Source organism: Triticum aestivum, chromosome 7D, assembly GCF_018294505.1.
Source record: "Triticum aestivum cultivar Chinese Spring chromosome 7D, IWGSC CS RefSeq v2.1, whole genome shotgun sequence".
Lineage (NCBI taxonomy): Eukaryota > Viridiplantae > Streptophyta > Magnoliopsida > Poales > Poaceae > Triticum > Triticum aestivum.
Window position 1 is genome coordinate 639,071,315 of NC_057814.1, and position 19,518 is coordinate 639,090,832.

General features: G+C 40.3%; 2 protein-coding genes across 2 annotated transcripts; both read right to left on the minus strand.

Moving 5' to 3' along the window:
• Positions 1-503: 503 nt before the first annotated feature.
• Positions 504-1,751, minus strand: LOC123165096 (agamous-like MADS-box protein MADS3). Its single transcript, XM_044582729.1, has one exon. It carries the CDS (start codon positions 1,749-1,751, stop codon positions 504-506), a length of 1,248 nt encoding a protein of 415 aa, XP_044438664.1.
• A 15,408-nt stretch (positions 1,752-17,159) lies between these two features.
• Positions 17,160-18,407, minus strand: LOC123171515 (MADS-box transcription factor 57-like). Its single transcript, XM_044588978.1, has one exon. It carries the CDS (start codon positions 18,405-18,407, stop codon positions 17,160-17,162), a length of 1,248 nt encoding a protein of 415 aa, XP_044444913.1.
• Positions 18,408-19,518: the final 1,111 nt, after the last annotated feature.

Below are 19,518 nucleotides of genomic sequence, written 5' to 3' on the forward strand. Positions count from 1 at the left end.
GCCACAATCTCTTCACATGTCTACTATGGTTCTAATTTCTTGATAAGGCATATTCACGTCTATTAAGAAAACCTTGATTTCTCATATTCACTAATTCATATATGAGATGAAGTTGTTGTTCTTGGTAGTGTTATGCAACCAGAAAAAGTAATGGATTCTAGTCTCTTCAGTTGAAGTTTGGACTTGTGCTATCTTTTTAATTATTTAATGAGCGTGGATTCTATTTTAGTTGACACGCTAATGTTTGCCTCACAATATTCTAAGAGGTGCATTGTTGTAAATACATGTTCCACTTCCTTCATTCGTAAGATGACAATGATCTAAACAACAACAACAAAATTGTAGGTACTGATGAAAAAACATCATGGACCAAGACCTAGAACACTGAGCATCCATATTTTTCCCAAGCATCCTAATTAAGATAGTAGTGCAAAGGATAATGAATTTGGAAATAAATATATTTTATTTCAATATAGCTCTTACATGGAAGCGCTAACTAGCATCTACAACAGCTCTCCACAGTCTGTAAGAATATCAATATCTTGTCCAGTGGAAGAGGGCGGCACATCAACCCATCCACCATTTACCATGGAAGACTGTCCTAGATCCGTACCGCTAGAGCCTAAGTAAGCATCCATTCCTAGGAAACTATTGTAATACGACTGATCTGATAGAGCATAACCCCATTGTTCAGTGTTAAATGGGTCATCAATAGAAAAAGCATTGCCACTCGAGTACCCCAATAGTGGAGAGGCCTCCAAATTCTGCCCAGATGTTGAGTCATGGTTTGCATCATTTTGTTGTGGTTGCACTATGTTGCAAGGACTTTCATAGTTCTGAACATGCAAATCCTCTGGTGGAGTTTGCTCATGTACCTGATTTGGTATGGGTTGGACATGGGAAGCCAAATGTGGAGCTAAAGATGGTGGTGCGGAATGTAACATTTGTGGTGCCTGCATAGGAAAAAGTGGTGCCGAAGTTTGTTCTGGTTGTGATGGTAGTGGATCTGAAGGTATCTGGAGTTGTGAGAGATTGTGAGGCCACGATGACTGCATAAGTGAATGAGTAGTACCCAAATGATCCGCCGGCAAAACACTTGGTAGTTGCAGATCTTGTGCCACAGATGTGCTGCCGGTCTTGTCTTCACGACCATGCAACGGAGGTAGCCGGAATCTAATGTCTTTTAGTACTCGAGAGAGCTCACTGAAGAGCTTGTTCAAATCTTCAAGACTGAGATCTTTTTCCTTCGTGAAGATAAGATTTGCCACCATACCTGGGTTCTCTTCTTGTATATTTTTCATACGAAGGATGGAAAGTTTGTTTTTGTCTTCCTCGGTCATGTTCTCCATGTCCAACTGAGCCACCTCATTTTGTAGGCTTCCAATCCTAGCAGTGGTTGCCTCGTCGGCGAAGGGAACTGCTAGTGGAGCTCCAAATAGGAAAGCATCAACAATGGGATCGGCCAATGGTGTCCCAAATGAGTGCATCTTTCCATTGTTTGTTTCTAGGACGACCGCAACCCTAGCCCTAGTGAGGGCAGAGATGTCAGTCGCCCTCTTGAACAAACCGGAACGTCGCTTGTAGAAGGTGAGATCACGTTCTTTGTCATTGTGGATGTATGCCACACCTGACCGTCGCTCTTTCCTCGGCATACTAATGTGGACAAAGAGGAAGAAACTAACTAGTACAAATAGGAAGCACAAGGATCTACAGAAAACTAGAGATTTAGGGGTACTGTTGGCTAACCACATATTGGTGTAGGATATGAGAAGATGTACTCCCCTTATATAGAATTAAAAGGGTTGTATGGCAGTGCTATTTGACTATACAAAGACCATGTAAATATTTAGTAAAAATTAACATACATAACTCATAAAAAGTGCTATTTTATGGATACTATTAACTATCGTCCAAATATACATCTCTGAGTGCATCCACATCCTTCTTTGCAACCACTGATATGTATTTCTTCTGATGTAAGTATTCACATCCATATATAGAACTATTAACACTTCTAAAAATAGAAATATTAAATGATTGCCATTTGACCACATCCATATCCTTATCTAGAAGTATTAGTGGGAGTAAAACCCAACTAAGTTTTACTCTAATATCTTATATCTTATATTTATATTTACTAATTGGAGGCACCTTTCAAGCCTTCTAATTAATCCACATCATCATAATTAGTTACACCGCTAGATTATAGAATTAACGTCCGAGATAAGAAGAAAAACTTGCGTAACACAGATGGTTCCGGCCGTCCAAAAAAAGACATGACACGTTCAATGTTTTGAAGCAAAAAAAAATCCACATGTTCCTTTGAAACAAATGATAGACTCTTTCCATAATAACTCTATAGGATCCGTGGGACATTTTTTTGACATGCAGGATCCGTGAAGCTCTTCTGCAATTAGAAAAGGAGAAAACATCTCCCTCAGATTAAAAAAAGTTATCCATCCGCTTCTTTAAAAAGGAGATAGTCTCCGTCTCAAACAAAAAAGATTCCTTCCTTTAGAAACAGCTCATTGTGAAAATCTTCTTGCCAACTAAAAAAAACAGGAAAAGCATCAATCCCAAAAATAGAAAGGGTTTAGCTAGGACTCAGTCGACTGAGACTTCGCAAAGTCTCAGTCGACTGACGTCAGCATCGTACGTATAGGCCTTCCCCAATCGATTGATTTTCCTCTTCGTTCATGTGGGCTGTGTATACGACGCTTTTCTTAAGTGGGCTGCTTTCCCTTTGTTTTGTCCTCCCAAAAGCTTGTCTCGTGCTGGGCTGTCTTTTCCGGTACTTGGTTGGTTACTTTTATTTTGTATTTGGCCTGACAAATATATCAGTGTCTGTGTCAACGCTGCTAGGCCTGGAGTGTGTCTCCATGAAACATAACATAATGCATAAAAAAAGTGTGTTTGTATTACTTGAGCACATAATTTTGACTCAAGAAATAGAAAAATAAATTAGAGAACATCTCTGGTTGAACTAAAAATGAGCTTCCTGGTGCATGTCGTAAAATCTGCTAAAAAAGGGGAAGCTGGTAGTAGAAAACTAAAGGTCACTCTCTGATCAACAAAAATGTAATTTGGAACAATACTAATGTTGCATATGCCTAGTCTGGGACCATCTACTTCTTTCTTAGTGTATATCACTAGTTTTAGGTGATCCGTGGGAAAATAAAATATATTTTAAATAAAATAATAAGTTACACATGGATGACGGACATGCAATTGTGTGTGATCAACGTGTGAGCATAGAAATGACGAGCATGCAATTGCGCGTGGACGATTGACATGCGGCTGGCACGTGCATAACCAGTGGCACTATCTTATAAAAATAAAAAAATATTAAGTGTACATGCACGGGCATGGCCAGAGTACAGACGACTGTGCGGCCCATGGGTGTCATGTGCAAGTCGTGTGGCGTTATTTAAAATAAAAGTCCTAGACATCACTAATAAGAAAAGGAAAAAACACAAAAAAAAAATAGAAAGTAGAAAACAAAAAAGTTAAAAATAAACCCATCATATCGGTCTGCCCAAGCAACCAACCGCCTGCCACGCACACACACAATTTTGCTCGGGTGGTGTCACTTGCAATTGCATGCGGACTACAACATATGTGGTTGCGCATGGGAGGACGTGCAACTAGTGTTGGACATGCAATTGGCCCGCCCCCTCTCCCGCTGCCCCCTCCGGCAAAACAAAGGTCCAGTTGCAACTATGTTAAGGGACATGCAGTTGCGGTCAGGTGCGGCGCTTGCAGTTGCATGCCTAGTGTCGGACATACAACTGGCCCACCACCTCTCCCGTCGCCCCCTCCGACAAAACAAAGGTCCAGTTGCAACCATGTTCGGGGACATGCAGTTGCGGTCAGGTGCGGTGCTTGCAGTTGCGGGGCTGTTGTCGGGCTTGCAACTGGCCCGCCCCCTCTAGCGGCGCCCCTCCGAGAGAACAAAAAAATCTAGTTGCGGTCGGGTTACAAGATATGCAGTTGCGGTCGGGTGCGACACTTGCAGTTGCATTCCTAGTGTCGGACATGCAACTGGCCCGCCCCCCTCCCCCGCACCCCACCGACAAAACAAAGGTCTAGTTGCAACCACGTTGTGGGACATGCAAATTTGGTCGGGTGCGGTGCTTGCGGTTGCGGGGATGTTGTCGGGCTTGCAACTGGTCTGCCCACTCTACCGGCGCCCCCTCCGACAGAACAAAAAGGTCCAGTTGCGGTCGGGTTAGAAGACATGCAGTTGCAGTCGGGTGCGACACTTGCAGTTGCATGTCTAGTGTCGGACATGCAACTGGCCCGCCCCTACCGTCAAAACAAAGGTCCAGTTGCAACCATGCTGGGGGACATGCATTTGCGATCGGGTGCGGCGCTTGCAGTTGCGGGGCTGTTGTTGGGCTTGCAACTGGCCCGCCCCCTCCGACAGAACAAAAAAGTCCACTTGTGGTCGGGTTACAAGACATGTAGTTGCAGATGGGGCCCGACAATCAGAGTTGCGTGCCTGGTTGCATACATGCAACTCCACACTCACCCCCCCCCACACACACACACAAAAACAACACATAGTTGCATTACGAGGTGATACCTACAGTTGCATGGTAATTGTCCCTCCCCGACAAAATAATACAGAGTTGCAATTGCGTTGAAGACTTGCAGTTGCAGTCGGGACGAGGCACTTGGAATTGCATGCCTGGTGGTACACATGCAATTGTCCTCTTGACAAAACACCATAGAGTTGCAGTCGTGTTTGAATACATGTAGTTGCAGCCGAGGGCCCGGGGCACGACAATCAGAGTTGCGTGCCTGGTTGCAGACATGAAACTCCACCCCACCCCCCCCCCCCCGGGGGGGGGACAAAACAACACATAGTTGCATTACAGGGCGATACTTGTAGTTGCAAGGCTAGTATCAGACATGCAATTGTCTCTCCCCAACAAAACAATATAGAGTTGCAACTGCGTTGAAGACATGCAGTTGCAGTCAGGACAAGACACTTGCAATTGCATGTAAAAGACATCAACAAGCGAGCGTAAAATCCTTCATGCATGTAAAAAAAGTTTGTTCTACAAAATTTAGATGTTCCGTATTGCCAAAAGATAAAAATAAATTACAAGTAAACCATTTTAATAAAAATAAATTGATGATTATATACACTAAAATAGAAAAGGGAAATAAAAAATAAAAAAGAAAGTACAGGTATATACGAGAGTGGGCTGCGCTAGCAAGTTTCCTACTTGTTGTAGACAAAAGCAAAACAACAGAAAAGGCCATCCAGCCGCTGGCCAGCCTCGCGTAGCCTTTGCCGGCAAAAAAAAAGGGAAGTGGGCTGGTCGCGTCTTAACAGGCCGAATTGATACAAGACACTATATTACGTGACTCTTGAAGCGACAAACATCGAACGGCCAGGCTGTCGACTGATACTTTGTAAAGTCTCAGTCGACTGATTTTTAGCATCTCCGAAATAGAAAACGTCTTCATTGCCTCCTGTACGTTTTTTTAGGCAACCACGGCTCCTGTATATGGCCGGATCTTTCAAGCCTTCTACCTAATCCATGCCATGAAAACTAACTAGACCACAAAATTATAAATTTATATCTGATAAAAAGAAAACTTGGCGAACCTAGATGGTCCCGTCCAAAAAATAGCATGTTTTTTTGAGGGACCAAAAAATAGCATGTGATATGTCCAACGTTGTCAAAAAACTATCCATCCGTTCCTTAAACAGAAAAGACAGCGTCCTTAAAAAACACTATCGATAAAAGGAAAAACAATGACGGAATCCTCTAGTTGATGTCCCGTGAAACTCCATAAATAAAATCTTTTGTCGATCGATTAAAAAAGGAAAACATCTGGCCATATACAGGAGCCGTGGTTGCCTATCACATGCTTAAATCCAGCTCTGCATGGCCGCTGAGACTCCACCTCTGCTTAAATCCAGCTCTACTACATGTGGCCGGTGGTGGCAATTTCTCTAGCCGAAGGATGTCCTCAACTCCCTATCACCACTTTTATGATATAAAGCCAACTATCAAATACAACCTCTAACAAGTTCTTCTAACAGATTGCTCATTCATATCTGCATATATAGTACGTATGCATGTCAGCTACTAAAGCGTCTTTAAATGCATGTAAATTACTAAAGTAACAAGAAATCTGGATGTATAATGCGCCACGAAGATCTCATATAAACACATGATTATCTATGTGATATAGGTATGCATACAGTACGTATATAAAATATTAAAAAATGAAATCCAAATTAAAAATAAAACAATTTCTTTAAGAATTTGTTGGTTGAGACAAGAACTTAAAATCGAAAAAAATCTATGGTGCTTATAGTAATGAGAATATACTACAAAATATTGTTCGCTATCACAGAATGACAATATTTATAAGGTTGTCACACAATAGGACGCAAACAATCAAATCAAAAAGTAGTCTGAAGCAATGGAACATTGTGGAACCCTATGTCCGACAAAGATAAACATGCATGTGTGACAACAATAACCCGTATCAAAATTATCATAATATTGTCTGACATTTCTAATTCATAACAACTTTGTTGTATCTAATATTCAAAGTGCTAGCCCGTGCAAGTGCACGGGTTGATGACTAGTACAAAATAATTGTGGTCAAATTTATTTGGTTGTTAATTGCGTCCAAATCCTTTGTTGATCACATTGCTTACATCCTAATGTATTAGTGATCATATTGATTACATCCATATCCTGTACTAGGAACTACCTAATCAAGAAGTGGCCGTCCTTTAATCCATAATATCCAAGTATAACATGGACCTTGCTTTGGGGCTTAACTTAGAAATTGAGATACCAACTAGGAAAGATACACTAAGAGCAACTAGAAAATACTAGGACATTTGGTAAGTCATGGTATAACACATATGTTACTCGTAGCATCAACCTGCCTCCTTGGTAAGCCCAGTTCCCACGAAAGATGTGTTTTACCGGTTAGACATGTATATCTTGGGCCCTAGTTTTTTATGGCCCATAAAATAATATATGTAAGGCTTTTTCCTGAAGGATCCAACACAACCTAATCTATTATGTATTAAAAGTAATTCGGGCTCACCAGAAAAAGAAAAAATGCTAGAAAATAACTCAAAATAAAAACAACTAACTCTCTATCTATTATATATTAAAAGCAATTGACGGGCTCACCAGAAGAAAGATAAAAATTCTAGAAGATCTCTCAAAAATCAAAAACATCCGACTGTCTATTTAATAGGCTAATATTATATAACCATTAGATTAGTTTTAAGTGAAATAATTACCCACCATTGCCATTATAAGAAGAAAAAGTGTTTCATCTGACTTATTAGGACGTGGGCTGATGACATCTTATTAGGACGTGGGCCGATGCCATATTATAATGGGAAAAACGTTGTGTTCCCATAGTACGAAAAGGACTGCTCACACATGAACACAGTGGTAGCAATGTTCATGTAACTGATCTTTGTGATTAATTCCCCCTTGGTAGAGTACGTAAAAAAGCCTCCAGATTGGATCTCCCCGGAGCAGAGAGGTGGGCGGCGCAAAAATCCTCTGTTAATATTTCTTAGATTTTTGGGAGTATATAAAGGCAACGGAAGAAAGATGCGATGGAGGCAACCTCTATGGCAACCATGCTCCCCCTTGGATGCTCGTGCTGACCTGTGGCATGTGGCCTAGGGGGGGGGGCATGTGGGTCTAGGTCCCTCCGGCTTCATTTCTTCATGAAACTTAGTATTTTTTTCTGGTTTTTTGGTCCCTAAAAAGTTATTTTTAAAAAAATCCAAGAAAAACAACTGGCACTTTGCAATAAATTAATATATTAATCAAGAAAAACTATAAAAGTTGATGCCAATACTATGCCATTAGGATATAAGTATAGCATGAAACAATAAAACTTTCTTGATACGTATAGGACATATCAACTGGCATGAATAAATTGATATTTTTCTAGGGCTTGTTAATACTCGACAATATTGTTCTCCTAGATAAACATACACAAGGTACTCCTTGGTTCTACCGGTTCGATGTCCAGGCTAAAATTGTGACTAGCATGAATAAATTGATGGCTTTCTGTATCACTCACTATTACTTGATGACACTTTTCTGCTGGGTAGCTGGACAGAAGCGAGGTTCTTCCTACCATTTAGAAATGGGCGGCTCCCATTACGTAGCCATCTGCACGTTACTTCAACCTAAAATGGTGACAAGCATGAATAAATCGTTATATTTCTCCAAGGCTCATTAATAATGCATGGTACTATTCGGTTGGATAGCCACATAGGTACTCCTTTTCAATTTGAGGGGACGACTCTTGGCCTGCATCCATCTGTCTCGTGACTAGTACAAATAAATTGGTGTCTTTCTCTACAACAAATGATTGATGGTACTATTCGGCCAGACAACCAGACAGAAGCAAGGTACTCCCTGGTTCCCAGCCGATTCAAGGCGGATGGCTGCTGGTAATATGTGCATTAATCCAAACTAAAATGGTGACTAGCACGAATAAATAGATGTCTTTCTTTTTGGCTCTTTAATACTTCCACTTTTCGACTAGGTTGTCCGAAAACATGTGGTGGGCAGCTCCTGATACGGAGCCGCATGCACATTAATCCATGCTAAAATGGTGACTTGCACAAATATATCGATGTCTTTCTCTAGGGCTCATTAACACTTGATGGTATCGTTTGGTTGGACAACCGGACAGAAAGCAAGGTATTCCATGATTTCTTGTCCATATAGGGTGGATGGCTCCAGGCACGGCAAGTTACACATTAATCCGGGCTCGCCTAACACGAGTAAATGGATGTCTTTCTCTATGGATCATTAATACTTGATGGCGCTCTTTGGTTAGGCGGTGTACAAAAGGGAGGTACTCCCTTCTGATTTCGGGTGGTTGTGGGGCCACTAGACGGACACAAGCAAGATACTCCTTGTCATTTGGAGGGATATTTTAAATATCATTTTTTATTACATAAATTTCAAAAATATAACCCTAAAATATAATATTTCACCAGTAGTACTCCGACATGTCGGTGCCAACAATGACAGGTATCGTTGGCACTACCAATGATACATCTGTTGTCGTTTTGAGTCACGTGGGCCATCATCAGTGCATCTTGCATCAGCCCTCCCGCAAGACACACTCGTACGGAGCTAGCTATGTTAGAGCATGTACAATGGTGCTATCTTTGAAATGTCACCTAAGATCACTGCTGAGTTAGAAAAGGGCGAATGGAGGGGAAAAAAAGGCTTGCCATCTCTTACCTAAGAGATGGTCTCTGAGTAAAGAAGATAAGACAATTCCATCCATTGTACTAGATGTCATCTCTTAGCTACATATTTTCTAGTTTAATTTTAACCATCGCATTAATTTAGAGCATGTAAACGTTGCTTGTTAGGCTAAGAGCTAATCCATTGTATAATATGTTTTTAAGCTTCTCCAAATGACATACATAGCATACGGGAATATTGTAACGAATAACTATTTGTGTACAATGTGCTCGGGGTATTATGAAGATATAAAGCATGTGCTATTTGAATGTAATGTTGCAAGGGAGGTTTGGAACAATCTTGGTCTACTGGAACTCACCGAAGAGGCATGCATGCTGGACCATTCAGGTAGTGTTTATTTCACAAATTCACGAACATTTTTTAATTTGCTAATTTTATTTTTTGAAAACATGATTTTTTTCTTTTTAGTTTGAGAAATTTTAAAATTTCATGAATTATTTTTAATACGGGAATTTATAACTTGATGAGCATTTTTAAATATCCTAAACATTTATTTTAAATACAGAATAATTTTGAAAAAGTTGCAAACATACTTAAAATCCATGAATTCATTTTCAAACTTGGAAGCATTTGTTAAAATTCTTGAAAATATGGTGAAAATGAGTAAAATTTGTCAGCATTTGTAGGCGAACTTTTAGTTAATTTTCTACTCCCTCCGTCCCATAATGTAAGACGTTTTTTGACACTAGACTAGTGTCAAAAACCATCCTATACTATGGGACGGAGGGAGAAGTAAACAACTAAAAATTAGATCTGTACAACCGAGAAAAGGTGAGCGAGATGTAAACCGAGCTCGCCTCTGAACCCACCTTAGTGGGTGGGCCCAATGGTCCAGCTTTGGAAAGGTTGTACTGAGTGGCACATACTTGTTTTAGAACCAGTTTCTCAAAAACAAACTTGTTTTAAAACCTTCCAAGTGATTTTTTCCTTTTTTCGGTTTTTTTTGTATACTTCATTTTCACTTCCTGTGTGTTTTCTCTATTGGTTTTCGTCAATATCTTTATTGAATTTTATGTTTTTCATTCCTTTCCTTTTTTTTGCATTTTTCAAATACACGTTGACATTATTTAAATACATGTTGACAAATTTCATATACATGTTCAACATATTTGGATACATGTTAAACATTTTCCAAATACAATTTGAATATTTTCTAAAATATACATTGTACATTTGACAAATGTACATTAAACATCTTCATAATACAATGTGAAATTTTCTTAAATACACAATGGCCATTTTCCATAAATGCCATAAATATCATTTTTAGTCGTGCAAACAGTTTTTAAGTGCTATTGAAATTCTTCAAATCCATGAACCTTTTTGAATGGTATGAAACATTTTCTGAAGATTACACAAACAAATTTTAACATTGTATGAATTGTTTTTTAAAATGCCGCGAACTTATGTTTAAACACATGAACATCTTTTAAATATGATAATCATTTTTTGAATGTTGTGAATGTTTTCTACAAACTATGCCAATAGATTTTACATTACATGAACATCTTTTAATGCTGATCGATGTAGTGAATTAATATGAATATAACTATTTGTATTTCAAATGCAATTTATTTATAAAACGATCGTAAGATTATCTCAGGTGAATACTAACTTATTCCGCACCCTGTGTGATCAAACACAAAATAACGAAAAAGAGCAAGACTCCCTACTGGCAGAGCCATTATGTGATCCCTTGAGGCAAGGCGAGCTACTATCTCACTAAAAGCTAGACATAGCGACACCCGTAATGCATCACAATCACATTGGATAAGAATCAGGCAAAGTGGGACGGCTCACTATGTGCGTGGGGGTTTGCTCGACTACAGCCGACAGCGGCCTGGTCCACATTGTTGTCCCCCTGAAAAAGTACATGATGCTGCAAAATAAATGGAAATGAACTTATTTGACCATTTCTTACTACTAAAATAAAATACATTTTGCGGCCTTAAAAAAAGGCGAACCGGAGTCCAATTGAGGAAAAATTGAACCGACAACTTCACCGGTTCAGTCACTGGTCCGTTTTTAAAACTAGAGAAAAGTATACTTTTTGTCCCTCGATTTTTGGTGGAGTCTAGATTTGATCCCTCAACTTCAAAACCAGACAACTTGCACCCCCAACTACGGAAAACGGACAAGGTTCGTCCCTGGTCTTGGTTTTGACCGGTTTTGGTGCCGACTCACCCCGGTTTTGACCGGTCTCACTCAAATTCATGTAAAAAATTTATATCCATGTACTTTTTGAAATTCGAATACACTTTTCAAATCTGCCTACTTTTTTCAAGGTCTTGTATTGTTTTTCAAAGATAAACATACTTTTTTCAAATCAGTGAACTATTTTGAAATTTTTGTACCTTTTCCAAATCCGTGATTTTTTAACATTTGCGTACTTTTTTCAAATCCATGTATTTTTTCCATAGTTTTTGTAATTTTATCAAATCCATGAACTGTTTTTGAAGTTCACGTACTTATTTCAATCCGGATACTTTTCAAAGTCCGCGTTCTTTTTCAAATCCGTGTTCCTTTTCTAGTCCATGAACTTTGTTTGAAATTCACGTATTGTTTCAAGTTGACATAATTTTTCAAATCCACATATTTTTGTGTAAAAAATCCAAATCCGCTTACTTTTTTCAAGTTCGCATAAATTTTTTAGATTCATGAACTCTTTCCAAAATATGTACGCAAATATCAACAAGTACGTCAATTTTAAAAATTTACAGTTATTTGAAAAAAAAACTACATGGACTTTAAAAAAGTTCACAGATTTGAAAAAGTACGTGAAGTTGGAAAAAGTATGCGGATTTGAAAAAAGTACACAAATTTTTAAAAAGTTCATGTATTTGAAAAAAGTACCTGAATTTGAAAACATTACTCGGACTTGGAAAAAGTACGCGAGTTTGAGTCGGCATGGTCAAAACCGGGGTGGGATAGCACCAAAACCGGTCAAAACCGTGACCAGGGATGAATCTTGTTCGGTTTCAGAAGTTAAAGGTGCGAGTTATTCGGTTTTGAAGTTGAGGGACCAAATCTAGACTTCGCCAAGAATTGAGCGACGAAGTATACTTTTCTCTTAAAACTATGGTATAAATGGTTGACGAGCCCTACGGACGTCAGCTGACCAACAAACTATGTGGTATCAATTTATATCTGGGCTGGATGGAAACAAATCATCTTATTTCCAGCTCCTTTGGAAAGGTCCCAAACGGTAAAAAAGAAATCCCAACCGTAAATATCGCCGCCCAACGGTCGGCCAAGCTCCTTGTAGTAGTACTCCCGTCCCATTCCGTTATAGTAGGTGGTAGTAGTACTATCATCTCCTTCCTCCTCTGACTCCATCCCCATCCCCTTCCCCTCCTGCCGCTGCATCAGAGGTCCCGACGGAAGTACCATGGCGGTTGTCGACGAGCCCATGAAAGCATGTCCCCTCTACAACTCCTTTCATTCATTCGTTTATTTATGCATACGTATCTCTACATCTACTCCTATGCGCCGGTCCGTGTGGTTGTTTTCAATTTTCTGATTGATGGATCGAACATCACCTTATGGTAGGTTTCTTGAGAACATCTCTGTAACTGGATGTGTGTACGATCGTTGCCTGAACCATTGGTTTATTGGACTCGTTTTATTGTTGATCTGATTGATCTTTACTCATTTGACGATTACTGCTCTGTCGCATAATTTCGAGAGGGAGGGAGGTGATTCCCCGCAGCCTGTCGAGACCGAGATCAGGCAGAAGGCGGCATCGATGCATCAAGATTGTAGAAGTGCATGCTCTACCTAATGCAACCAAAAGACCGATCTGATGGAATAGACTAGGCAGCACATTATACGTCAACACTCCCCCTCACGTGGACCGAAAATGGGCTGCAATTTAATTGCGCCAGCCGGGTCTTGAACTCAAGACATCTTGGCTCCGATACCATGTAGAAGTGCATGCTCTAACCAATGCAATCAAAAGACCGATCTGATGAAATAGACTAGGCAGCACATTATACGTCAACAAAGATCAAAAAAGGCTCGCCTCACTCGGCAACAACGATAATGATTTTGAGCCACCGGTGAGAAACTTCATGGAACCATGCATCCGAACCTCGCATTGCTGCATTTTAGGCACTTCATTCTGCCTTTTCCAAACTAGCTTAAAAGTTCAGAGTACCTTGTCGAACCGCCCGACGAAGTAAAAACGGTTTGCTTGTGTTTATTATTTATCCTAGTGCTTACTGGTATTCTAGCGACAACTAAATATTACTGCACAGTATTCAGTGATCCGTCTTTGGAGTGTCGTTGCGAGATATTTTGTTTCTTTCACTGACGAACTGACTAGTAACTACTAATGCTATTTATTTCTACATCACTAGTTAAAATTAACAAAAAAATATTGTGCGCTTGATGTTTATGCTCATAACAATGAGTACTCTGACTTGGTTTCTTAACTATTTTCAAGATGAAGGGAACGACATCGGCCGTCTCCCTCAAGTCGCCCAAGACTGAGATGGGGCAGAAGACGGAGTTGGCGCATCCAAAGCTCACTTTGCTCGACCAGGGCGGTTTGGAGAATGAGCAAGTAAGGCGCCCAGGCTCTCGGTATGAGGTGAGGACTATCACTATTACCTATAAAGTAAGGAAAATTTTGATCATTCTCTTAAATGTACTTTTCATACCTCAGATTATCTGTTATCTCTGCGGCATATGTAAACACATACTGAATTTGTTGCGTTGTTTTGGTTGATTACTTTACTTTCAGAGAAAGAGAACGGGTTCAGCCAAGAGTAAGATTGCACATAAGCCAATGTTGATTGACAGCAGCAGTAGCACCGATGCCAAGAGTGACAAGGGTGATGACTATGAGCCGCCGGTAAGGCATTCCATGAAATATTTTCAAATTGTTTCTCATAAGACATGTTTTGATGACTTTGAGCCACACATAAGACCTTAAATTGCATCTATTATTTCACACCTTGCGTTGTGGGTGGATGAGTCTGAATTTCTTATTGGGGAACAATAGCCAATTCTTTGACTGGTTGTTTTACAGATGAAGAGGGGGAGGCCAGCAAGTCTCAAAACCGCCAAGAGCAAGAGAGGCAGGCCACCAGGTTCGAAATCAGCCAAGAACCAAGAATATGGCATTGGATCATCGGAACCACGCACTGGCTTCGACGTTGTCCAAAGCTTCAGAAGCTTCAAGGTCGTCGTCGGTGGTTCTGTCATCGACGACAAACTACTCCCCATTGAGACACGTAGGGCGTACCATGGGCTATGCCGCGACCGGAAGTTGCTCCTACATGGGCGTATGCAGAAGCCTATATGCCCTTTGCTCGCTGCAGGAGTAATCATCGAGACGGTACGCATAGCCGAGGGCATCAGGGCCTCCGTCGCCTCCCCGTCCTGCGAGGACCTCGCGTGGTGGAAGAGAATATTTTTCCGAAGAAATAAGTGACAACCAATTTGCGGGGGTCTTAAATTGGTCTCTATTATAAGACCAATGGTCCAAAGTTTCTCCGGTTTGATTAAAATTACATGTGTAGATATTTTCATGTACATAGGTCTAGACATTTTGATCTTTTTTTCCGGGAACTAGAGAACACACAAGGGGAGTGCTACTTCTTGAGCTTGCGTTGATTTTTCCTTGAAGAGGAAAGGGTGATGCAGCAAAGTTGAGATACGTATTACCTCAGTTAAGAACCAAGGTATCAATCCAGTAGGAGGCACAAGCAAGTCTCAATCGATGCACCTGCACAAACTAACAAACACTTGCACACAACCCGAAAAAGGGGTTGCCAGTCCCTTCACAGTCACTAGCAAAAGTGAGATCTGATAGAGAAAGGTATCAAAGATAAGTAAAAGTGCAAAATAAAGTAAATATAAATAAAGTGCAGTAAGGTATTTTTGTATTTTTTTGTTTTATAGATCTAAAATATATGCTGGTAAATAGAACTGGGGCCATAGTTTTCACTAGAGGCTTCTCTCTTGAAAGAATGCAGACAGTGGGTGAACAAATTACTGTTGAGCAATTGATAGAAAAGCGCATAGTTATGACGATATCCAAGGCAATGATCATGAATATAGGCATCACGTACATGACAAGTAGACCGAAACGATTCTGCGTCTACTACTATTACTCCGCATCGACCGCTATCCAGCATGCATCTAGTGTATTAAGTTGACAAGAATAGAGTAACGCCTTAAGCAAGATGACATGATGTAGAGGGATAAACTCAAGCAATATGATATAAACCCCATCTTTTTATCCTTAATGGCAACAATACAAATGCGTGCCTTGCTACCCCTTCTGTCACTGGGTGAGGACACCGCATGATTGAACACATCACAAAAGCACCTCTCTCTCATTGCAAGATAGATCAATCTAGTTGGCCAAACCAAATAAATAGATCAGAGAGGAATACAAAGCTATCTTAATCATGTATAAAAGAGTTCAGAGATGACTCAAATAATATTCATAGGTAATCTGATCATAAATCCACAATTCATCAGATCTCAACAAATGCACCGCAAAAGAAGATTACATCAAATGGAATTCCAAGAACATCGAGGAGAACATTGTATTGAAGAACAAAGACAGAGAATAAGCCATCTAGCTACTAGCCATGGACCCGTAGGTCTGTGGTAAACTACTCACACATAATCGAAAGGGCATCAAGGTTGATGTAGAAGCCCTCCGTTATCGAATCCCCCTTCGGCAGAGTGCCGGAAAAGGCCCCAAGATGGGATCTCACGAGAACAAAAGCTTGCGGCGATGAAAAAGTATTTTTGATGTGCCCTCTGATGTAAGGGGGATATTTGGGTATTTATAGAGGTGAGATTAGGGTTAGAGGAGTCATGGGGGGGGGGCCACAAGCCTAGGGGCGGACCCCTAGGGCTTGTGGCCCCCTCATGGGTCTTCTGGCCTCTTCCCGAAGCTTCGTGGTTGTCTTCTGGTCTCACAAAAATCATCGTAAAGTTTTATTCTATTTGGACTGCGTTTGGTATTGATTTTCTATAAAAGACAAAAATAAGAAGAAAAAAAACAGCAACAGGCACTGGGCACTAGGTTAATAGGTTAGTCCCAAAAATGATATAAAATAGCATATTAATGCATATAAAACATCCAAGATGGATAATATAATAGGATGGAACAAAAAAAATTATAGATATGTTGGAGACGTATCAAGCATCCCCAAGCTTAATTCCTACTCGTTATGTCCTTGTAAGTTTGTTGTAATTGCAATGATTAATGCCATACTTTAAAATTAAGTCAATTTACAATATATTCATGGAGAGATCTAGATCCACGGTACTTTTCAATGTTGTTAATGGTGCATATGTGGTACCAATGGATCATAGGCGGCCACTGTCTGTTCACGTGTCCACTATGGTTCTAATTTCTTGATAAGGCATATTCAGGTCTATTAAGAAAACCATGATTTCTCATATTCTTTAATTCATATGAGGTGCAGTTGTTGTTCTTGGTAGTGTTATGCAATCAGAAGTAATGGATTCTAGTCTCTTGAGTTGAAGTTTGGAATTCTTTTCTATCTTTTAATTTATTTATTTAATGAGCATGGCTTCTGTTTTTTAGTTGACACACTAATGTTTGCCTCACAATATTATAAGAGGTGCATTGTTGTAATACATGTTCTACTTCCTTCATTCGTAAGATGACAATAATCTAAACAACAACAAAAAAACAACAAAACTGTAGGTATTGGTGAAAACACATCATGGACCAAGACCTGGAACACTTAGCATGCATATTTTTCCCAAAGATCCTAATTAAGAAAATAGTCCAAAGGATAATGAATTTGGAAACAAATATATTTTATTTCAATATAGCTCGTAAATGTAAGCGCTAAATAGCATCTACGAAAGCTCTCCAGGGTCTATAAGACCATCAATAGCTTGTCCAGTGGAAGAGGGCGGCACATCAAACCATCCACCATTTACCATGGAAGACTGTCCTAGATCGGTACCGCTAGAGCCTAAGTAATCATCAATCCCTAGGAAACTATTGTAGAACGACTGATCTGATAGAGCATAATCCCATTGTTCACTGTTAAATGGGTCATCAATAGAAAAAGCATTGCCACTCGAGTACCCCAATAGTGGAGAGGCCTCCAAATTTTGCCCCGATGTTGAGTCGTGGGTTGCATCACTTTGTTCTGGTTGCACTATGTTGCAAGGACTTTCATAGTTCTGAACATCCAACTCCTCTGGTTGAGTTTGCTCATGTACCTGATTTGGTATGGGTTGGACATGGGAAGCCAAGTGTGGAGCTAAAGATGGTGGTGCAAAATCAAACATTTGTGGTACCTGCATAGGAAAAAGTGGTGCCGAAGTTTGTTCTGGTTGTGATGGTAGTGGATCTGCAGGTGGCTGGAGTTGTGACAGATTGTGAGGCCACGATGACTGCATTAGTGAATGAGTAGTACCCAAATGATCCGTCGGCAGAACACTTGGTAGTTGCAGATCTTGTGCCACACATGTGGCACTGGTCTTGGCTTCACGACCATGCAATGGAGGTAGCCGGCATCTAATGTCTTTTTGGACCCGAGAGAGCTCACTTAAGAGGTTATTTAGATCTTCAAGACCGAGATCTTGTTCCTTCGTGAAGATAAGATTTGCCACCATACTTGGATTCTCTTCTTGGATACTTTTCATACGAAGGATGGAAAGTTGGTTTCGGTCTTCCTCAGTCATGTTCTCCATGTCCAACTGAGCCACCTCGTTTTGTAGGCTTCCAATCCTAGTAGTGGTTGCCTCATTGGCGGAGGGAACTGCTGGTGGAGCTCCAAATAGGAAAGCATCAACAATGGGATCGGCCAATGGCGTCCCAAATGAGTGCATCTTTCCATTATTTGTCTCTAGGACGACTGCAACCCTAGCCCTAGTGAGGGCAGAGATGTCAGTCGCCCTCTTGAACAAACCGGAACGTCGCTTGTAGAAGGTGAGATCACGGTCTTTGTCATTATGGATGTATGCCACACCTGACCGCCGCTCTTTCCTGGGCATACTAATGTGGACAAAGAGGTAGAAACTTACTACTACAAATAGGAAGCACAAGTATCTACAGAAAACTAGAGATTTACAGGTACTGTTGGCAAACAGCATATTGGTATAGGATATGAGAAGATGTACTCCCCTTATATAGAATAAAAGGGTTGTATGGGAGTGCTATTTGACTATGCTAAGACTATGTAAATCTTTAGTAAGAATTAACATACATAACTCATAAAAGGTGCTTGTTTATGGATACTATTAACTATGGTCCAGATATACAGATGTGAATGCATTGACATCCTTCTTTGCAACCACTGATATGTCTTTCTGATGATGTAAGTATTCACATCCATATATAGAACTATTAACACTTCTAAAAATAGAAATATTAAATGATTGCCATTTGACTACATCCATATCCTTATCTAGAAGTATTAATGGGAGTTAAACCCAACTAAGTTTTACTCTAATATACAAAATAATTGTGGTCAAATTTATTTGGTTGTTAATTGCGTCCAAATCCTTTGTTGATCACATTGATTACATCCTAATATATAAGTGATCACATTTATTACATCCATATCATGTACTATCTATGAACTATCTAATCTAGAATTGGTCGTCCTTTAATCCATAATACGCCAGTATAACATGGACCTTGCTTTGGGTCTTAACTTAGAAACTGAGATAGCAACTAGGAATGATACACTAAGAGAAACTAGAAAATACTGAGACATCTGGTAAGTCATGGTATAACACATATGTTACTCTGAGCATCGACCTGCCTCCTTGGTAAGCCCAGTTCCCACGGAAGATGTGTTTTTATTGGTTACACATGTATATCTTGGGCCCTCGTTTTTAATGGCCCATAAAATAATATGTGTCGGGGATATACCCCATGGTATGACCCGGCCGGAATTGGCGACTCACTGGTGACCCGCCCGGAGCTTGGCGATTCACAGATAACCTGCCCGATCTTGGTGACTCATTAGTAACCCGGCGGGCGGGTCAGATGGACAACAAGGCCCAAGGCCCAGAAGGCCGGCTCACGTTTATGATGGGCCGGCTTAAGAAGAAAGGGATGACGAATATTTCCTTGACGAGGAAGCAAGACCCGGACTTGTAATTAACTTGTAAGAGAAGATAGACTAGTCCTAGTCCTACTAGGACTCCACATGTAACCCGCCCCCCTAACTTATATAAGGAGGGGCAGGGCACCCCA

Excerpts from the sequence above, each read along its gene's own strand:
- LOC123171515 (XM_044588978.1), bottom strand. The coding sequence starts at position 18,407 with ATGCTGTTTGCCAACAGTACCTGTAAATCTCTAGTTTTCTGTAGATAC.
- LOC123165096 (XM_044582729.1), bottom strand. The coding sequence starts at position 1,751 with ATGTGGTTAGCCAACAGTACCCCTAAATCTCTAGTTTTCTGTAGATCC.